The following is a 19,121-nucleotide window of genomic DNA, read 5'->3' on the forward strand; positions in this document are numbered from 1 at the left end:
TCCCACGGGGTATCGGTTCGATGCCTCTTGTGGCGGTTCGCGGCAAAGCGAATCGGGATTCGAAATCGGCGTGGACCGAGCGTAAAATTACTGTTTCGGCCAACATTTACCCCGCCACTCGCGGGGGTAACGTTCGACTGGACAGCGACTCTGAATTGATTTCGTTTGAAATCCCATCCTCCATCTACCCTCCTACCTCTTCTACGTCCGCCACTCACTCTTCCCCTTCCTCTCTTTCTCTCTCGTCCAGGATCGTTGTTCACCACCCTCGGCCTTTCCCTTCTTCCCTCTCTCTCGCTCGCTCGCTACCGCCTCCTCTCTTCCTCCTCGTATATATTCCTCTCTATTTCCCTCTCACTCTAACGCCCTCTTCCTCCCTCTTCCTCCCTCTTTTCCTCCCTCTCTTCGTTTTCGAATCTCATCCGGGCCTCTGACGCCTACGTACAGAGAGACCGAGAGCAGGCGAAATGCATTTCGATCCGCACCATTTTCCTATCTGGTCGCATCTGCGTGTCCAGCCTCGAAATGGGAGGAGGAGGAGGAGGGGAGAAAAAAAAAAGAAGAGCGTAAGCACCGGCGCTGAAAAGGGGGGAGGGGGTAAAAAAAGGAGAAAGAGGAAAGGGAGACTCATTAGCCGGGGCAACGCGACACGCCGAGGCAGAGAAAGTGATGCTGCAATCAATAACCGGTGACGCTATTTCCCGATCCGTGCCCCCTTCTCGAAATTTCTGCAATTTCGCCACCCGATTGCGAAACAATGCGCGCCACGATTCACGCGCGCATACCGTTTCCATACGTTTCGCGCGCGTTATTTCTCTCCATCCAGGGAAGGAATGGCGCGACCAGCCAACCCCCTCGCGTACCCCTCGTTCGCAACAACTTTTGAATTCGAGATTGCTCTTTAATTTTTTTTCCTCGATTATTTCGGAGTAATGATGGACACGCGTGTATTTTTTTTTTTTTTTTGGAAAATTGCTCTGTTATTTTCTTGAATCAAGAGATAATTGTTCGAATTCGAAACACGGATAAATTCGAAACGAACGGTGGATTCAATGATTTTTAGATTTTTTTTTTTTGGATTGAAAAAAAAGGAAAAAAGGATCACGCGTGGACAAAGGGCAAAGTTGCTCGCGCCACCGTTCTCCATTCTCGCAATCGAGCGCGGATAGGAAAGTTGTGCCGGAAAGTTAGAAGCCGTCGATCATCGATATAATGTAAAACGCTACGACCAGCGTGCGGCACATCAAAAGAGCGAATTGCAAAATAATAGAGCAACGCGGTTAGTTCAAAATTCAACGAACCCCGTCGATGAAGGCTGGTAATCAATGAACCTTATGCGGAACAAAGAGATCAATGAACGCGAATGACTCGATGATACCCGGCTAGAAGCAAAATAAACCCGGGGCTCGTGAAACTGGACGAGAAAGAGAGATGAGGTGAAAAAGCTTGGTTTAAAAACAACACCTGAAAAAAAAAAAGAAGTGGAAAAAGAGAGAAAAAGAAAATGAAAAAAAGAAAGAAAGAAAGAAAGAGAAAAAGAAAGAAAACGAGAGACAAAGAGAGAAGGGATTCGTAGCGTAGGAAATTCAACAACGAGGCGGCCCAACCGATAATATCCGTCGTCCATCCTCGAAGACCGGGTAGAGGGTCGGTGTCACTGGTCCCGGCGCCACGTCATTCGATATTTTTGTCAGTAAAACGATATCAGGCAAATTGCATCTGTCCTTTACACCGTGGCTCCGAGCCAGATCAAACAGTGTTCGTCCCTGGATATTACTCTTCCCTCGCCGGTGGTGGTAGCCAGGGTGCACTTTCTCGTGCTTTCGTATCCGGCAGCCGGGCGTCGATTGAGTGCCTTTTTCGACGGTGGATAGGGCGCTCAGGAGCGCGCAATAAATTTAAAGATCGGATAAATTTTATCTCATAATCGTTTCGCAAATGTGAAACATTCGTCGAAACGCGTTTTCTCTCCACCCTTATTGGAAATCGGTGTATCACAATTTAATATTAATCACAATCTATAACGAAGAGACAGCAAAAATTTTCGTCGGCGAAACTTTCTTCGTGAAACTCGTGAAGGATTGGCAATGGCCACCCAATTGTTAACGTTACCTTTAATTTGGCGCTCCTCCAAAAGAAGTCATTGGAAGCGGGCGCGGAGGCCACGGAGCCTGGGCAATGGCCGAAACGGGACTCTTATTGGCGTCGTATGTAAATCGCCCATATGGCGAGTCACTTCTCTTGAGCGCATCGCGAGCATGCGGGCAAACGAGCGCACGCCAACCGCGACTATCTTACGACACGGTATATACGGGCGACAAGTAGGCCGGTGTCGTTATTAAAGAAATAGCAACGGACGTGTCGTGTGAGAAGAAATTATGGAGGTTGTACGATGTATGCTTTCGATATCATCAACGTGTCAACGATATAACGAAATAATAAATTACGTTCAGATCTTTATCTAAGTAGAAGATTTCACGCGCAAAGAATGCATAATATATTAAAGGTTTCGAAGAAATTTTATTTCTCGAGATTTATCAGGATATTCGAATGATAATCTGAATTCGATGAATAATCTTTTTAGTATCGTTCAAGAACTGTTAAATCTCGAGCTGCTCCAACATTTACGATATTCCTTCTCCTGTCCCCTCACCCGACAGTTGTCTACCAAATCCTATTTACTGTTACCCAACGGTCTATGTACACTAAAGATGCTGGGAGGGTGTCTATCTACCCCTAGCTAACCTACTGCCCTACTGCCATGAGTCTCACCCCTGAAAGAATCTCTCTCTCTCTCTCTCTTTCCAGTATCTCTTTCTTTCTTCCACGGTCTCTTTCACACACTCTCCACCTCCCTTCGCGACAGAGCTCTTGCCTTTTTCCTCCTATTTATCCCCCCCTCCCCCTTCGTATCACCGTTGCCATCTTTCATCGCACGCGTAACGGCCTTTCGTAGATCGGATCACGAGATGATCTCACGATATTCGTCCGAAGGGCGGCTGTGTTTTTTTCCAAATTTCTCATACTCTTGGAAATCCCTTCCTCTTCGAATCTAATCTCGATCCCTTCGAATTTATTGACGCATCCAATTTTCCTATTATCTTAATGACAGTTACACGTGAAATTATTTGGAAAGAAAAATTACAAATTTCCAAAATTCCATTTCTTCGTTCGTAAAATTGATCCGCTTCGGTGTGAATAAAAATATATTGAGGGAATGGTAAGGAAACGTGTCAAATTTTGATGGCGCATTCGATGAAGAAGTGAGAAGGAAATAAAGAAGATGGTTTCCTTGCAAAAAAAGAAAAAAAAGAAGGCGACTTAGACCCGCTATTTCGCGTATATACGGTTCTTTCAAGCTGCGGATCCGTAATGTGGTTTAGCGTGGCACGACAGGAGGTAAACTTGACGACAAAGAATTATTGATTTTTTTTTGAGCGGGTTGAACGAGTTGCTGGGCGGCTGAAGCGGTCCCGGTAGGGTATTCGACAAAGGATGTTTTCCGAGTCCCTAACCTAGGTAACCCTTCTCCTACGCTTATGCCGCGTGTGTACGTGTTTCCGTGTGCCACCCGGACTCTCCGTGGCTCTCTTCTGCTCTTGCCCCCGCGCGCGACGTGTGTGCGACGGGGGGGGGGGTCGTCCCGCTCTCCTTCTCGCTCTTCGCTCCTCTGCCCATTTCCTTCCTTTTCTCTTCCGCCTGTCCTCTTTCCCCTCTTTTTCGTCTCTCGCTGCCCACACGCCGTGTGTACTCAGCCGATGCACCGAGGACTTAACTGCCTCATTGTCGTCCCAGCAGGCATCCGAGCTTCGGGACAGATGTGCAAAATTTAAGGTTAGAATACCAGAGAAATCGTCACCGACGTCGAGAGCCAGCCTCTTTCGTGGTTTCTCGCGGTAACGAGAGTCGATGACCGACACGAGTCTCTTGTATTTCATAAATATATACGCACGTATGCTTCAATCGAACTTTTTTTCCAGTCTGGAAAATTCTACGCTGATTTTTGAAAATCTTGTGAAACCCGATCCTCATCGATGGAATCCTTCACGAATTTTAGAAAGTTCACTAATAACAGTCTTCTGTTTATTCCTTCCTCCTATCGAAATAGAACAACGAATCCATCGATTGGAACACACCATTGAACTTTCGTAACACGTATCCGTCGATGCCATCACGTGCCCGCATTGACTGTTCACGAAAGAATTAGTTGCGTCATGGAATAATCAACCTCTATAAAAAAAAATTCCACTCCTCGTTCGAGTCTTCGATTAGCCCGTGAATCCGTGAATCCAAAAAATGTGTAACCACTTACGAGGTTACAAGCAACGTTCCCCCCTCTCCCCCTCCTAGTCGACAAATGATGATTGCATACGTGCATCAATCAAAGAACACTCGAACGAAGTTTAACGGGCGAACGAGCCTTCGAACACGGCCACAGCCGAAGAAGGTCAAAGACCCCCGAAGAGGGAAGGGAGGGGGTTCGAATTCCGTGGTCAAGTAAGACGCTCAAGTATGCATCGTAGCGGAACCCGGTAATTGAACCATTAAAAATTCGCTCGTTCCCTTAATCAAAGAATACGTTTAAAGCAAAGTGATCGACAACAGGGTACCACGCTCGTCTGACATCCCCTCCACCCTCCCTCCCCCCCCTTCTCCCCCTTGCATCGTTGCATCGGCGAAAGGTACACCGGTGATGATGACAGAGCTGCCACCAGCCACCAACCCGAAGCTGAAAGTGCAGCCACGTTAGAGCTCGGTCTTTTTGGAGCACCGTACACCCAAATAGTCTAGTCCAGGCTTTCGCACCTTATGCACGCGAGACTGCACATGCATAGTGCAACAGCGGCCGGTGCATCGGTGGCGGCAGTGGCGGCGGCGGCGGCGGCGGCTAGGGGAGGAGGGGGGAGGAAAAAATCGATCGAATAAAAAAATGCTTGGCCGATGCCGACGTGTGACGAGGACGCGAATCGCGGCCGATAGGAGCCGGTGGAGGTGGAGGAGGAGGACGAGGAGGAGGAGGAGGAGGAGGACGGTGGCGGGGTTGAAGGAGGAGGGGTGGTGAAGGCGGACGGGGGCTTAGGTACGGGAGAGAGCAGAAGGAGGGATAGTCCGGGACCATTGAAGAGTGAAACCGCTCAAAGCAGCTGCCCCCGCCCCCTCTCTCCATCAACCTTTCACCCTCCTCCTCCTCCTCCTCCTCGCCACCCCCTCCCCGCTGATCCTCGCCCGCTTCGGCTTGTGCGCCCACCGATCCCAGAACCTCGACTCTCTCTTACTCCTCGTAAGCTTTGAAAAACCACCCCTCCAACATCGTATCGTACAGTATCCTACACCCTCTCCCCCCCCGTAACCACTTTCTTCTCCTCTTTCTCGCACGCTAGCACGTTTCGTTGGCTCGTCTGCACGCTTTCCCTTAAGAGAGGAACACCCGAAAAACCCAAGCGCCAAGAGGCAGGTTCGGGAGCGAAGGAAGAGAAGAAACCGGGTTACGTTCTCTGCTACCGAGAGCAGAGAAGCTCTTTTCGTTTTTTTTCGGACCAACCAGTCGGTCCGTGAATCTCGATGCTCGTTTTTTAGGGTCGGTGCGCGGCTGCTTGTTGAACCGCGATTGCGGCCGCCATGGAACAACTTCCTGAATGAGGCGAGTCGCGTGGGTCCGGGCCGGACAATTGCTCCGCATTCCCGCCGGTTCAACGCGTTCCGTTTGATTGTTTTCTTGTCCCCTGGTGTACGCGCCAGCTTCGATACACGAGGACCTAGTCGAAATCTGCTCCGCCTCCGGTGGAGAGAACTATTCGATATCGAACGTATATTCGTTGCATGTGTTTTCTTTTTCTTCTTTTTTTTTTTATTAAGCTTCTCCAGCTTAAAGGGTTATACGTAACACGCGAGGAGATATGTGAAATTCGGTGTACGAAAAAAATATGCAAATAACGTAGTTTCAATCTCGAATGAATGGCGGTGGCTCGCGCCAAGCTCTCTCTCTCTCTCTCTCTCGTTCTAACGCTCTTTGCATAATAAATTCAACTCGAACGATTCGCATTAACCGAGCGTGTGCCACGGAAGGCCAAGTTCGTTCCGTATGTCTGTCCGTCTCTCTGTCTGGTGATGCTCCCCGAAGCTTGACGTTAAGAGAATGAAAACGAGTTATCGAGGAGAAAAAGGGCGAGGATCAGCTAGGGGAGCCCCGTCGAAGGGGGGGCTTCAAGGCTTCAGCCAGATGTAAAATAAAAGAAGAGAGAGAGAGAGAGAGAGAGAGAGAGAGAGAAGCGGGAAGGGGAGTCGAAAAGCAAGGGGCACACGAGGAGCGTGCATTGTAAGATCGGCGCGTGCGGCACGCGGAGCCTTCCTCTCCGCCTAAGTCTGTGCCCTGTGTCGTGTAGAACCCCCGTGTGTGTTCAGAGCCGGGGCCCCCCCTCCGCCCCTTCTGCCTTTTCGTGCCACCGTTTCTCTTGAGTTCTCTCTTTTATGAAGGGCGAGGGCCCAGGAGCTCATTGTCGGGGCCACATCTGCCGCGCGATCGCCCAACGATTGTCTCGCAAGCTTAGGAAACTTGCTCCTCGTCGAAAAAAAAAAAAGAAAAAAGAAAAAAGGTGGCTTAGCAGCCGGGGCACACGTATGCGATTCCCCTTTCGAGGGGATGACCAAGAAGGGGACGGCTGTTTTCGTTGCCACCATGTAACTTTTGCCAAATGTCTATCTGCCGTTTAATAATTTTATACTAGTCAGTCTCGGTTGTAGAAATTTTCGTTCAGAACAAGATAAAGCATCGAGAAGCTAAGATTTTTCTCCAATTTAAAATGTTTCATGGAGCTCTTTTATTATAAAAAAAACTTCACTCGTCGTTAAAACTCTATATTGAAAATTTTCTGAAACGAGGATGACAAGTCTAGCTCCAAATCTAAGATCCATTCACTTTCTTGAAATCTTATCGGCTTCTTTCAAACTCCCTTCCACGAAAGAAACATTACGATTAATGAGAAACATTAATAATTAATAAAAAACATTACATTATAATTACGATTCTCTCTCTTCGTGAAGCAATTTAAATTCTCGCGCAACTCCGCAAGAAAATGATCCAACTCGTCCATCCCCTCCTCTCTTCCCTTTCTCCTTGGACTTTCTCCTTTCGAAGAAAAGATTCACCCCAACCGAAAGGCCGTACCTGATATTACCTCATCCTTGCGATCGACGAGCACGACCACCCTTAAACCAGCGCGGATCCGCGCGTCTCCGCTCGGGTGTGCGGCGGAGAAACGAAGAATGAAGTAATCACTTGTTAACTTGTGTTTTTAATTACATGATTTTCCGGGGTCGCGGCCGCGCCGTCGTCGACAGAAACGAGGCGAGGAGGAAGGCCGCCCAAGGCAGCCACCCGTCGATGAGCCCCGTCGTCGTTTGCCGCCGCAAGTCTAGAGCACAGATGGCGTTAAAGTGTTAATTACTAATTAAGAAGGGTGCACAGGGTGCAGCATCAAGACCCTGCGCGACACCTTTTTGAACGCGCCCTCTGAATGGACGCTTACGCCCTGACGGGCAAACGCGTGTACTCACCCATCCATCCGCGCTCATGAGCCACCACCACGCAACCACCATCCGCGCACACATCCTCTCCCTCACGCACACATCGCGCTCTGCGCGATCTATTGCCCGGAAAGAGCAAGAAAGAGGCAGAGAGAGGGAGGGAGCGAGAGGGAGGGAGAGGAGGCGCATCCGTGGAAAGCGTGCTCGGTTGCACGAGACCCGATGCGACGCGACGCGACGCGACACGACGCGACGCGACGCGCGCAAACACGTAAACAGGAGCGCGCAGACGCTTAATGCCCTCTCGTTATACGCACTTTCACGCCTCGTGCCCGTTACCCGTGAGGATAAAGTAGCGCGTGGCGGCACGACGTTTCCTCTCGAATTCTTTGCGAGCTTCTTCTTCCCTTCTCCTCGCTGACGTTTTTCCAAGCGCGCGCGGTGCATGCGACGCCATCGGCCACCACGCGCGCGCCACAAAGCGGCGGAGCCACGCCGTGAATTTATCCGCCCGGTGATGGCGGATGAATGGCCCCGGTGGTTCAACCCACGATGCCTCTCTGTTAATTGTGCTGAACGCTACGCGTTCTGTATTCCATAAACGGACCCGTTTCTGCCCAATGATAATTACAAGGTGAAAGGAGGCTGAGGTAATAAGGAAACGCGGGGCTAATGTTCTTCCTTCTTCCTTCTTCCGTGTCCCAACGGTTAAATCCAACCCTCGAGCGTGCCGGTGGACTTTGGCTTTTTTTTTTTTCTTTTCTTTTTTCTAGACCAGTTAGTCGGTTTAGGAGGGGCGAAGTGAGGGTAAAGATTAAGTGAACGAAATTTTCAGCGTCTTTGTGGCTCGAGAGCCGGTGTTTGTCCCCGGAATAGGGGCCCAAAGATCTGCTGTGAGTAAGCAACCTTAAAAAAAAAGAAAAAAAAATCTCTCTTATTTAACAGTGTCTCTTTTCACAGAGTTTACAGAATGTTTAAAAGACCGCGTTTCACCGGTTGGAATATTTTTATTACCCTGTTTGCATTAGTTAATGTTTGAAACTAGTATTTTTAATCGTTTCAGTTGAATTCAAAGGGAGCTAGCTTTATCGCGAAGCACTAATTACGTTAATATACGTAATTTCTAATACTTTACACTTATCGAAAAAATCGTGATTCTATTTTATCTCCAAAAATTCACGTTAGAAATTCCCTCTCTTTTCTCAAACGAAATGATTGGCACTCGAATGACGAATCGATCCCATAAAATGGGACAAATGGTGAAATTCAACCCCCGAAACGGATAGATTTAAAGGATGCAAAAGTTTGCTAGATCCCGACCGGAGGAACAGCTGTCTCACAAGAAGGGACAAAAAGGTTCCAAGGTGATCGAGCCCGCAGCCGACACTTTGCGAATCTTGGCGGCCGTTTCTTAAGCGTCTTCTCCCCTTCGAGAAAGGGAAAGAGAGAAAAGGGAAGAGAGAGAGAGGAGAGTCGTTCGTGGGAAAGTTTCTGGCAAGAAAGCCAGCGCGAGGGGTTGAGAGAGACTTTAAGGGTCAGCTCCGGGTCTTGGGGAGCCGAGGTGTTCAGCATTGTCGAAGGTCGACCGACTTGGCATAACCGTTAAAAGGGAGCCGGCTGGCTGGCTTAAGGAGCACGATTGAAGATCTTTGAATAGAGGCGGGCAAAGGAGGAAGGGTGTAAGGCGAGAAGACGCGAGTCGTCGTTACGCCCCGAGTCACTTTACAGTCTGGAAACGCGCGGCCGATTTCTCGAGTCGCGCGCTTTTCCACGCCCCTGTTTTCTACACCCCTGTTTGCCGAGTCAGAATGCAAATAGGTTTTCTTTAGATAGGGAAGGAAGCGGGAAGAAAGTCATACCGCGACGCCCTTACGTTTCAAAACCGAGACTCGGTCGAGAAGAAAAGAAAGGAAGAAAGGAAGAAAAGATTGAGAAAAGAAATTTGAGCCTCGAAAGAAAGTTTCGACACTCAAATTTCGGGATCGAGAGATGTTTTCTCTCGACGAATCGACCAAAGAGAAGAGCGGTGCGAAATTAAAAAAAAGAAGAAGAAGAAAAAAGAGAAAAAAAAAACGTACAGCCAAGTGCTGATGTTCCCCCTTTTAATTAGTGCTCTCTCGGCCTATACGGCGTGGAATCCGTTTACAAAAGCAACGCGTCGAAACAGCAAACCCGCCGATGATGAAGATCACGTCGTATGAAGAAGGAGGCGTCATGTCGACAGCCATCATTGCCATTAAACGCTTCAATACGCGGCGCCTCTAAAGCTCGTATTGTTGCCTCACCTTCGCTACAATACCCGCCACCGTGGCGAAAAAAGGAATCGACGAATTTACCCGCACCCCTTTGTGTACCCGATATGGAAAGGATCGGCTGCGAGGACTCGAGGAATCCTGGAAGGGCGAGGAGAGTTTCATTCAAAACTCGGCCCCGAATGAAACACGGATCGCGTCGATGTGAAAAGAGAAATTAAAAGTTGAATCTTTAGAAGAAAGGAGAAGGAAAAAATATATATAAATAAGAGGGAGAGGAAGAGACAAAGAGTCTATATAATTAAACGATTGATTAAAGACGTACAAATAAGTATACTTCTAGCTCGATACTTTCACTCTTCCTCGAGAATATTACATTTACGAGGCTGAGGATCGAGAAAAAACGCGAGGTAACGATTTCAGTTCGCGGCGAGGGCTAATTATTCCCTCCTCGAAGACACCCCGCATCTTCGCCTTCCTCTCTCTTTCCCGTCTCTCTTTTTATTATTTTTCTTTTTTTTTCGGTGGCAAAGGCAGCCTCTCGTAATTAGATGCTAATAATCAGCACCCTCCAGGAGGATCACGCTCTTTTCCTCACTCTCTTCCTCTTTCTCTCTCTCTACGTCGTTGCAACGCGGGGCGCAAGAAAACCCGAGCCCCCTGAAGAGCTTATTATTATCCTAATTATACAATACTATAATGAATGACTGCGCGGCTCACCCTCCTAGCCCTTACTCTCACTATCCTCCTCATCCTCTCTCAGCGGCTCTCCTTCTCTCTCTCTCTCCCGCTCCGCTCCTCGCGATACCCTCCCCCCCCTCTCCCTCCTTCTCCTTTCTTCTCTCGCTCACCGTTGCTCTTCTCCTCTGTGCACTTGGTGGCCGAAGAGTGGCAATTCTAGCACTCGGGCTTTTTTGTCAAACCGACTACGGAACTAGCTCCGTCTCCCTCGCGCCCTTGCACCCTATTATGCGGCCAGCCTCGTCTCTCCTCCCTGGTTCTCTCTCTCTGTCTCCTGGTGTCTGTTTTAATTAGGCACTTCGCGGAATATATATCTACCACGCGGTATTACGTAGATGTACATAAACCAAGCCCGAGCCTAGCCCAGTCTGCCTGCCTGCTTGCCTGCCTACCGTACGTACGTAACCCACCTATACTCGGCGATCCGACGAGCTTGAATGCGGTTGATGGGTGGTTGAGTAAGGATTATAGACACCAGGTGACACATACACGTTACGTGGAGGGGGAGGGGGATAGGGTGGCTCTCCGATGGGTGGGTGTTGGTGACGTCGGTTCAAGGAGACGGTTGAAATAGAGTGACGGAGCCGCGAGATGGGAAGAGGGAGCGGGAAGGAGAAAGGAGAAGGAGGAGGAGGAGGAGGAGGAGGACGCGTGCACACGTGAGGGCGTGCGAAAGGGAGAGCGGTCGCGAGAAGGGAGAAAGTGAAGGCGGGTTAGGGAGGAGGAGGAGGAGGAGGGAGAGGGAGTAGGGGAGGTAGAAGGGGAGCGGGACACGCGATTCTGCAGAGACACACACTCCTCTTTCAATTCTCCTCTCTCGTGTGCACAACCTTCTCTGACTGACTGCTGACTGATAAGAGCACGCGAAATTGTCTTAATTGGCGAGAGAGCCAATCTCGAGTGATCGAATGAGAAGAGAAGAGGCTCTCTCTCGCGTCTCCGCCACCTGACTTCTCCTGCTACTACTAGTATTAATACTAGTATTATTGCTACAAGTACTACTTGCCCTTTCTTCTAGACTGCTGCTCGTAGTAGGTCGGTAACGAGCCAAGGATCCTATTGTTTTCTTCCGTTGGCTCGATAGATCTCAATCCCCGGCGTTATCTTGTTCGTTATCTGAAGTGTCATCGGCTCGTTGCTGGTCTTATCGAGCTTACTTAAAAAAAAAAACCTTCCTCTTTCTCTCTTCTCTCTTTATCGGATCTAGAGGTGTTGTTAATGCGCATAGCTTGATCGAAGGGATCGAGGAAAAGAAAGGTAGGGGGTGGAATCTCTCGAAAGAAATTTTTCAAAAGTTGTTCAAACAAAAATAATTGTTATGACTCGGATGAGTTAGTTACCTCTCGAGTAAGAAAGGAAACGAGGCATCTTCGAGGAGGGAGACAGAGAGAGAATGGGGGGGGATGAAAACACCGGTTAACGGAATATTCCTAGAAACGACGGATATGGAAACGGTCGATCCTCTGTGCTCCATGAGCCGTGCACGATCCCGCCAGGCGGAAGCAATCTTAAAAATTGCTCCCAGCGGCACCAAGCGAAGACCAAGACCCGAAGGTTTGAACCGGTTGCTTCGCATTGTCGAGCATTCAGGGATCTCGAGTTATACAAGCCGCGGTAGCACTACCCGCTCGTTGCTTTCCCGCTCAACCGTACTTCTTTGCATCCCCTCGGGATCCAAAGTGTAAGATCAACCTGACTGCCATTCTCGCTGCCATTCCTGGCCTGCTACTCTAGGATACTCTTCCACCGTCGGGATCTCCCGCTTACGCTCTCTCTCTGTGCACGTTCGGTTGAAAGGGTGAGGAGGACAGGGACCTTCGGAGAGAGAGAGAGAGAGAAAGATCGAGGAAGAAAGAATGGAAAAATATTGCGAGCAAGTAGCAACCCGTTCTTTCCTCCCTTCCCCACCTCGTCGCGTCAAGTCATTCCCGCGTTTTCCTCGCTCGACTTGTTCGTTCGTGGCGACGAAGAATGCCAGGCCTGGCTTTCTTATTCGTCATCGACGTCTTTCAGTGTTTTTTTTTTTTTTTTACTATCCACCCCCTTTTCTTTCCATTTTCTCTTATCCGTCGCGACGGTTCCCGATATCGCTCTGTTTTTCACGAAAGTAAAATGGAAAGAATGAAGAAAAAAAAATAGAATAACAATATAATATAAATTTGGAAAATAAATTGCAGGTTGTTGTTTAACAGTTTAATGAAAATTCGCCTATATGAGAAAATGTTCTGAGATTGTTCTATTTTTGGAAGAATTCTACATCATCTTAACGATCCATGGTTGAAACATTTTCGATCAAATATCTGTTAGTTTTTCTCTGAATAATTGAACAAACTTCTTCTTAGATAGATATCCGAAAGATATAATAAAAGTATCAAAGGCGTCTCGTGAACCCACCACCGTCTTACCACCTTTCTATTCAGCCTTCTCTCAAAAAAGAAAAACAAAACAGCAGTCGCATAGAAAGAAAACTAACTCAGTCCGTCCGCGGAGTTCAATTGAAAAAATAATTATTTTCTTAATCAATGGCGGGTTGAAGACGTGGCATAAAGGACTGGTTCAAAGTGGCGGCCTCGCCTCTGTGTCGTAAACCGTTTCCTTTCCCGACTTTTTCGGTGAGATCCATCGAAGCGGAGCCACCCCTTGGTGCCGCCCCTTCACGGTTTCTCCGCGCGAAAGCTTGGGTCACTATTACTATACAAATTACCCGCCAATTAGTGACTTGTGCTTGTTTAACTGCGTTAATTAATGAACGTAAAACGGCAAACTTCGCGTCGGGAGCGCAATTTTATTTTCTCTCTCTCTCTCTCTTTTTTTTCCTTCTTCCCTCCTCCTCCTCCTCCTTCTTTGGCGAGAAAAGGAGAGAGAGAGAGAGAGAGAGAGAGAAAACGAGCGCGTGTATCGCGCGATCCCGCGGCGTTTGTAAGTACACGGCCGCACTCGTTCATGCTTGTCTGTAAACGTCGGCGGTTGCCTCTGCGAGGGTGTCGAGGTCTTCTTGGACGATACAGTGTAACACGTTCTTAATAGTCTCTTTGAACCGCGTCGCTTGCCAGCCGACGAGGAGTTGTACACACCTCTTTGCGACTCTCTCTCTCTCTCTCTTCCTCCCTCCCACTCTTCCTCTTCCTTCTTCATCTTCTTCTGCGCTTCTGCGTCAGACCACTTTCAGTATCGACCCCCCTTAATTAATTATCGGTAGTGCATTAGCATTCTACGCTAACGCGAGAATCAACATGGCGGCTGCCAACTTTCGAAGAAAATATATTTTAAACCCCTCTCTCCTCTTACTAAGAGCATGTGTCTTCGTTGGATTAGAGATTAAATATAATGGTGGAGAAATGGATGGAGGATTTTGAGATGATTGTTGTTTATCATGGTAAAGTCCAATAATGTTTTTCAGAAAATAATATTAAAATTTTCAGTATTATTTGTCGTTTTAATAATTTTTCGACGATAAACAAAGATGAAAGTATTCCCGAATTTAAAAGAATTAATAACTTTCAGCCCATTGTTTATTAAATTTTCCATTCCAAGGTTGATTCTAAAAGTTATTGATGAAAATTAATAATAATAATCGATCGGATAATTAATTTATCGTCGCTTTTCCAGGGAGTTCTACTACATTCAAATGGAGAAATACGCGAGGCAAGCTGTTTCGGAAGGTGTGAAGAACGCGGATGACCTACGAGTTGGAGGTGACTCGGAAATCTATCGAGTTCTGAACCTTCATTACAACAGAAACAACCACATTGAGGTAAATTGAAGATCTTGAAGATACGTCGATTGAACTTTTACTCTTGCTTGAATCTCACGCGTAACAAATTTCTCTGAAATTATTATTTCAAGAAAAATAGTTAGTAACGCGACACCTTTCATTTCCTCCCAATACTTAAATACTTCGCGAAGAAACGAAGAATCCGATCCGGATCATCAACCACCTGCGCGCCCCCATGATTCGCCAATCAAATTTCCGGGGTCGGAATCGAGCTGTCAGAGTCGAAATTTCGATGGGAGCGAGAAAATTGGCCGGGAGTCGGAGACAGGCCGCGCGACCGGCGCAATTATTCGGCGGTCGGCCATGACCGCGCCACCGTTATCTCGCCTTTCTCATCCCGTGGAAACGCTTTTAAACGAATTCGAGTTTGGTTTGTGTCCGTATCCGTGGAGCGGCGCGTGTTGCAAATCACTCGTACGTCTCTTACTTTCCCATTGTGGGGCGCAATTTACTTTCGCCACGGCGTAACGACCGTTGATTGTATTTGCAATGCGGCTGCGGCGGCGGCGGCGGCGGGCGACGGTTGCGCGCACGTAAAGCAGCTATTTAATATTATTTAACGAGTCTCCTGGTGAAACCTGGAGTCTCCATTCTTATGTGACGGGCCCGGGTCACAATTGCCGCCCGCTTGACGCGTAATTAATTACTCGTGTTCGTTAATAACCCAAACGTACTAATTATAAGTGGTAACTCTTGGCACGGCCGCTCGTTAAGCGATACACGCGCGTAACATCGCTTTAATACTTGGGATACGCGGTGGAACTCCTTCGGTGAACCGTAATGAGCGGCGAGAAATTATCTTTTCCCTTTTTTCCTTTCCCGGCCCACGCTCACAAAATTTTTCTCATTAGCTTGAACGATTGATCCGTCGACGAGGGATCTAATTTATGCGCGCAATTCACTCGCGATTTCTGTAATTAGAGAACGATTAGATTCGCGCCTTCTTACGTATATATATTATTCGTAGGAGGATCGAACGATATCTTCTCACAGGTGAATGTAATTTATCGTAAAATTCGATGTAAAACTGTATTAAAATTGGAGAAACTTTAAACCGCTGTAACTTCTAAGTTGATGAGTTTCATTAGCTCGACCGGAGATCGTTGGAAGCGCGGAAGCTTCCCCTTTAAAACGCTTTTTGAATTATCCCTGTACGACTTCCGGTTCCCGAGATATCGTCGTATAAAGAGAAGGGTAATTTTTAATCGTTTACTATCTTCGTCCTCGTCGTCCCGTTCGGAAGTCTCGCTCGCACTCCCGTCTCGAACGGCAGACGAGCGCCAGACGCGATTCCTAGAAAAACGTAGTACGCGATTCCTAGAGAAAAATGTAGGTCGCGGTTTCATTCATCACCCTCGTCGCCGCGTCTTAAGTACCAGGAAAACTTTGAATTGTTATAACTCCGCCTCGGATCGAGATATCGGGATAAAACAAAAAGCGATTTCAATGGTATCGTCTTCTCCGTTATCCGTGCAGTTTTCGATCACGAAATTTTTAACCCCTTCTCGCGAAAATTTGAATTTTCATTCGTAACTTTGCACGAATACTTTCTACGTATGTATCGCGTACATAATCGGATATATATTTTTATTCGCATAAAAATCTACGATGATATATATATAGATAAATATATAAGAAGTGATCGACGGGAAAAATTGACAATGTTGGATGGGATTTACAGGTGCCGAGCAACTTCAGGTACGTCGTCGAGCAAACGTTAAAAGAATTTTTCAAGGCGATTCAAGGTGGCAAGGACACCGAGCAGAGCTGGAAAAAGTCCATCTACAAAGTGATCTCGAGGCTGGACGACCCGGTGCCGGAGTACTTCAAGACCCCGAACTTCCTGCAGCAGCTCGGTTAAATCAGGAGGTCGCGTGGCTCTTGCTCTTCGTGGTGCGCGGGCTCATCAGCGCTCGTCGGCTCCCGGTAATAATACCAAGAAACCAAAAAAGAGAGAGAGAGAGAGAAAAAAAAGGAAGAAGTAAATAAATAATAATAACGATAGCGAATGAAGGAACGGTCAGCGAAGAAGGATCGCATCCGCCAGGAGGTACACGTCCTTCGCGTAAAGCGCGTTCAGGTATCCTTAAACTAACATATCGCAGAACGAGCGTGAGAGAGAGAGAGAACGTGAGAGAGAGAAAGAGAGAGAGAGAGAAACAGAGAGAGAGAGAGAGAGAGCGCGAGAGAGAGAAAGAGAGAGAGAGAGAGAGAGTTAGAGGGAGAATTAGAGAAGAGGGAGGATTATACACACACACACACAGCGTAGTTCAAGGGAGGAACGAAACGACACATACGACGTACACGCGACGTACGGAGGCATCGATCATCATCAAATGGAACGATGAGGAGTGCCGACGAAGGATCAGGCTGTGACCTAATCATACGAGACAACTGTCCACACACATCGCGGGATGGGTGGATAATTATTCAAAATATAGCTTCGTGCCTTTATTAATAAATAATCCCGATCGGGATCCTCGATCGGGACTCTACGAGTTACTAGCGAGGCCACGAACTGTCCACCCTATCCTGCCCACCATGTGGACCAACACATGCCCGACGACAATTCGAGACGACACACAAGTCTTGGAAGAAGAAGAAGAAGAGGAAGAAAGAAGAAGAAGAAAGAAGAAGAAGAAGAACGAGGACGAAAGCGTGGTCAACGAACGGCAAGGAATTTTACACACAACACAAATATAAATAATACACACAGCTATATTCGAGCTATATATATATATATATTGTCAACTATTATATATCTTGTTTTCGATTTGTTGCGTTACGCGAGTTCACCGATTGAAAATCGCCTAATTTTTAAGTGGCATACACTACGGTTTTTCCCCCTCCCCCTTTCCTCCCCCGATTTAGGGGGGGAGAGAGAGCATTTTAACAAGGGGAGCGTATGATAATAATAATTAATCCCGCGACGACGGGCGAGGGGGTGGCTTTCGTTCGAGCGAAACGTCGACGAGGTGTGCCTATATACGAAACGATATATATATATATGTATATGTATATATGTATATGTATATATATATATATATATTTGTCTATATGTTTCTAGAAGAAGAGTGGAAACCGATCGATGATAATTATTATCAATAATATGTATATGTTGGGGCGAGAGATCCGCTGGACGGATCCTCCGCAGCTTCCCGTTGAGAGGCAGAAGAGGAACCCTTCTCGTGGATCTTCCAGGGGGAGGAACGGTTCGGGACGGACGGCGTTGCCCTTCGTTTCGAACCGTTTCTAACGACTAAGCTAACTCGGAACAACGATGGCCAGTTTCACTCGGCATTCGTCGAACTTGTGTGTGTGTGTACCTCGTCGCGGTCCTTTCTTTCTTTTTCTCTTTTTTTTTCTTTTTCATTTATCATTCTCTGCGTACCAAAAAAAAAAGAAAAAAAAAAAGGAAAAAGAAAAAGCGTACCTCGCGATTCGATCGAGCGCACCACCCTCCTTTGAACCCTCGTCTCGGTGGCGATCATATATTCTATCGCGCGATCACTGCAACAACAACAACACACTCGCGGGCTCTGTGGAACAGGGCGAGCCTGGATGATTTTGTTGTTTCGTGAACAAGAGTATCCTGGAATGGCGGTTCGTAAAACCGAATCGACGGGAACTAGAAACCCAACTATTTTCTTTTCTCTTGGAATGGAAATTTTTTTTTTTTTTTTTATATATATATATATTATTTCGTAAGCAAAAATTGAACTGGTGATATCATCACGCGCACACAGGCGCGATCAGAATATAAATCCTTTTTGCTCTTAAGTTGTAACGTATATATACACGTTTCTCTTCTCTTTTATCTTAGCACCATAGTCGAATCGAAGAACGCGTTCGAAATCTCGAAATATGTTTTGATCCTATTCAATTCGATATTGAAATTCGAAACATCCGACGGTGAACATTCCTAGCGGCGAAAGCTTCGTGATAAATTCCATGAAATCTCGGACGAGCGTGACGCTGGAAACGCTCGGAACCCGGCCGAATGCTCTGACGATGAACGTCGCGAAGCGAACGTCGATTTAGCTTAGCAACAAAAAATAAAAAGAAAAAGTAATAATAATAATAATTCTCTGTCGTTGTTAATTTTCTCTCGGCTCGAAATTCGCTCGCCGACAGGGGAACGAAAACGAAAGAGATCGTAACGGAGAGAGAGAGAGAGAAAGACCGCGTTGCATTCGAAAAGAAGGGGAAGAAATACACGGTGCGAAAAATATTGAATAAGAAGAAATTCGTATTCGCGCGTAATAAGATGAAAAAGAAAAAAAGAAAAAAAAAGGAAAAAAAGAAAAAATTACGTAGAGATGTTTTTAACTGATTAACTGATTTTTAATTGATATAAGAGTATAATGAACGAGGTTTAGGCTAGTCGCAGTGACAGGAGTACGAGTAACAGGGACGACAACAGGGAGGGGCGAACGAACGCGTAAATGCACGAGATAATTTTAAACGAACTTGAACCGAGCACCGGCGATTTTTTATTATTTCGAAGAGATACACTTTCATTATTGGAATTGGGGAAAGAATCAATACGATCAAATTATTACAATCATCGAAGCAAGGAGGGAGAGGTGGGGAGATATTATAAATTGATATGAATAATATAAAAAGACTAAACATTAAAAGTAGAAGAAGAGAAGAAAGAACAATCCATGCCGGTGCGTAATTATATAAAGTAGATTATATTTAAAAGAAAAAACACATATATATATACATATACATATATATATATATGAAAAATTGAATATAATATATATATGTATGTATGTATGTATAATTATATAAAGTTATATGTATATATATTAGGCATATAA

At 46.7% G+C, this 19,121-nt stretch overlaps 1 protein-coding gene across 2 annotated transcripts in view; it reads left to right on the forward strand.

Moving 5' to 3' along the window:
- LOC406073 (homeobox protein prospero) overlaps positions 1 to 18,614 on the forward strand; it is a 38,828-nt gene extending 20,214 nt beyond the window's left edge. For both annotated transcript variants that reach the window (XM_006560015.3, XM_026441089.1), the window contains exons 4-5: positions 14,127 to 14,271; positions 15,974 to 18,614. In XM_006560015.3, the coding sequence (XP_006560078.2) occupies positions 14,127 to 14,271; positions 15,974 to 16,153 (325 nt within the window). In that variant the 3' untranslated portion in view covers positions 16,154 to 18,614. The remainder of the gene's footprint in view (positions 1 to 14,126; positions 14,272 to 15,973) is intronic.
- The last annotated feature ends 507 nt before the right edge of the window (positions 18,615 to 19,121 follow it).

This window comes from Apis mellifera, linkage group LG5, assembly GCF_003254395.2.
Source record: "Apis mellifera strain DH4 linkage group LG5, Amel_HAv3.1, whole genome shotgun sequence".
In the NCBI taxonomy this organism is placed as follows: domain Eukaryota; kingdom Metazoa; phylum Arthropoda; class Insecta; order Hymenoptera; family Apidae; genus Apis; species Apis mellifera.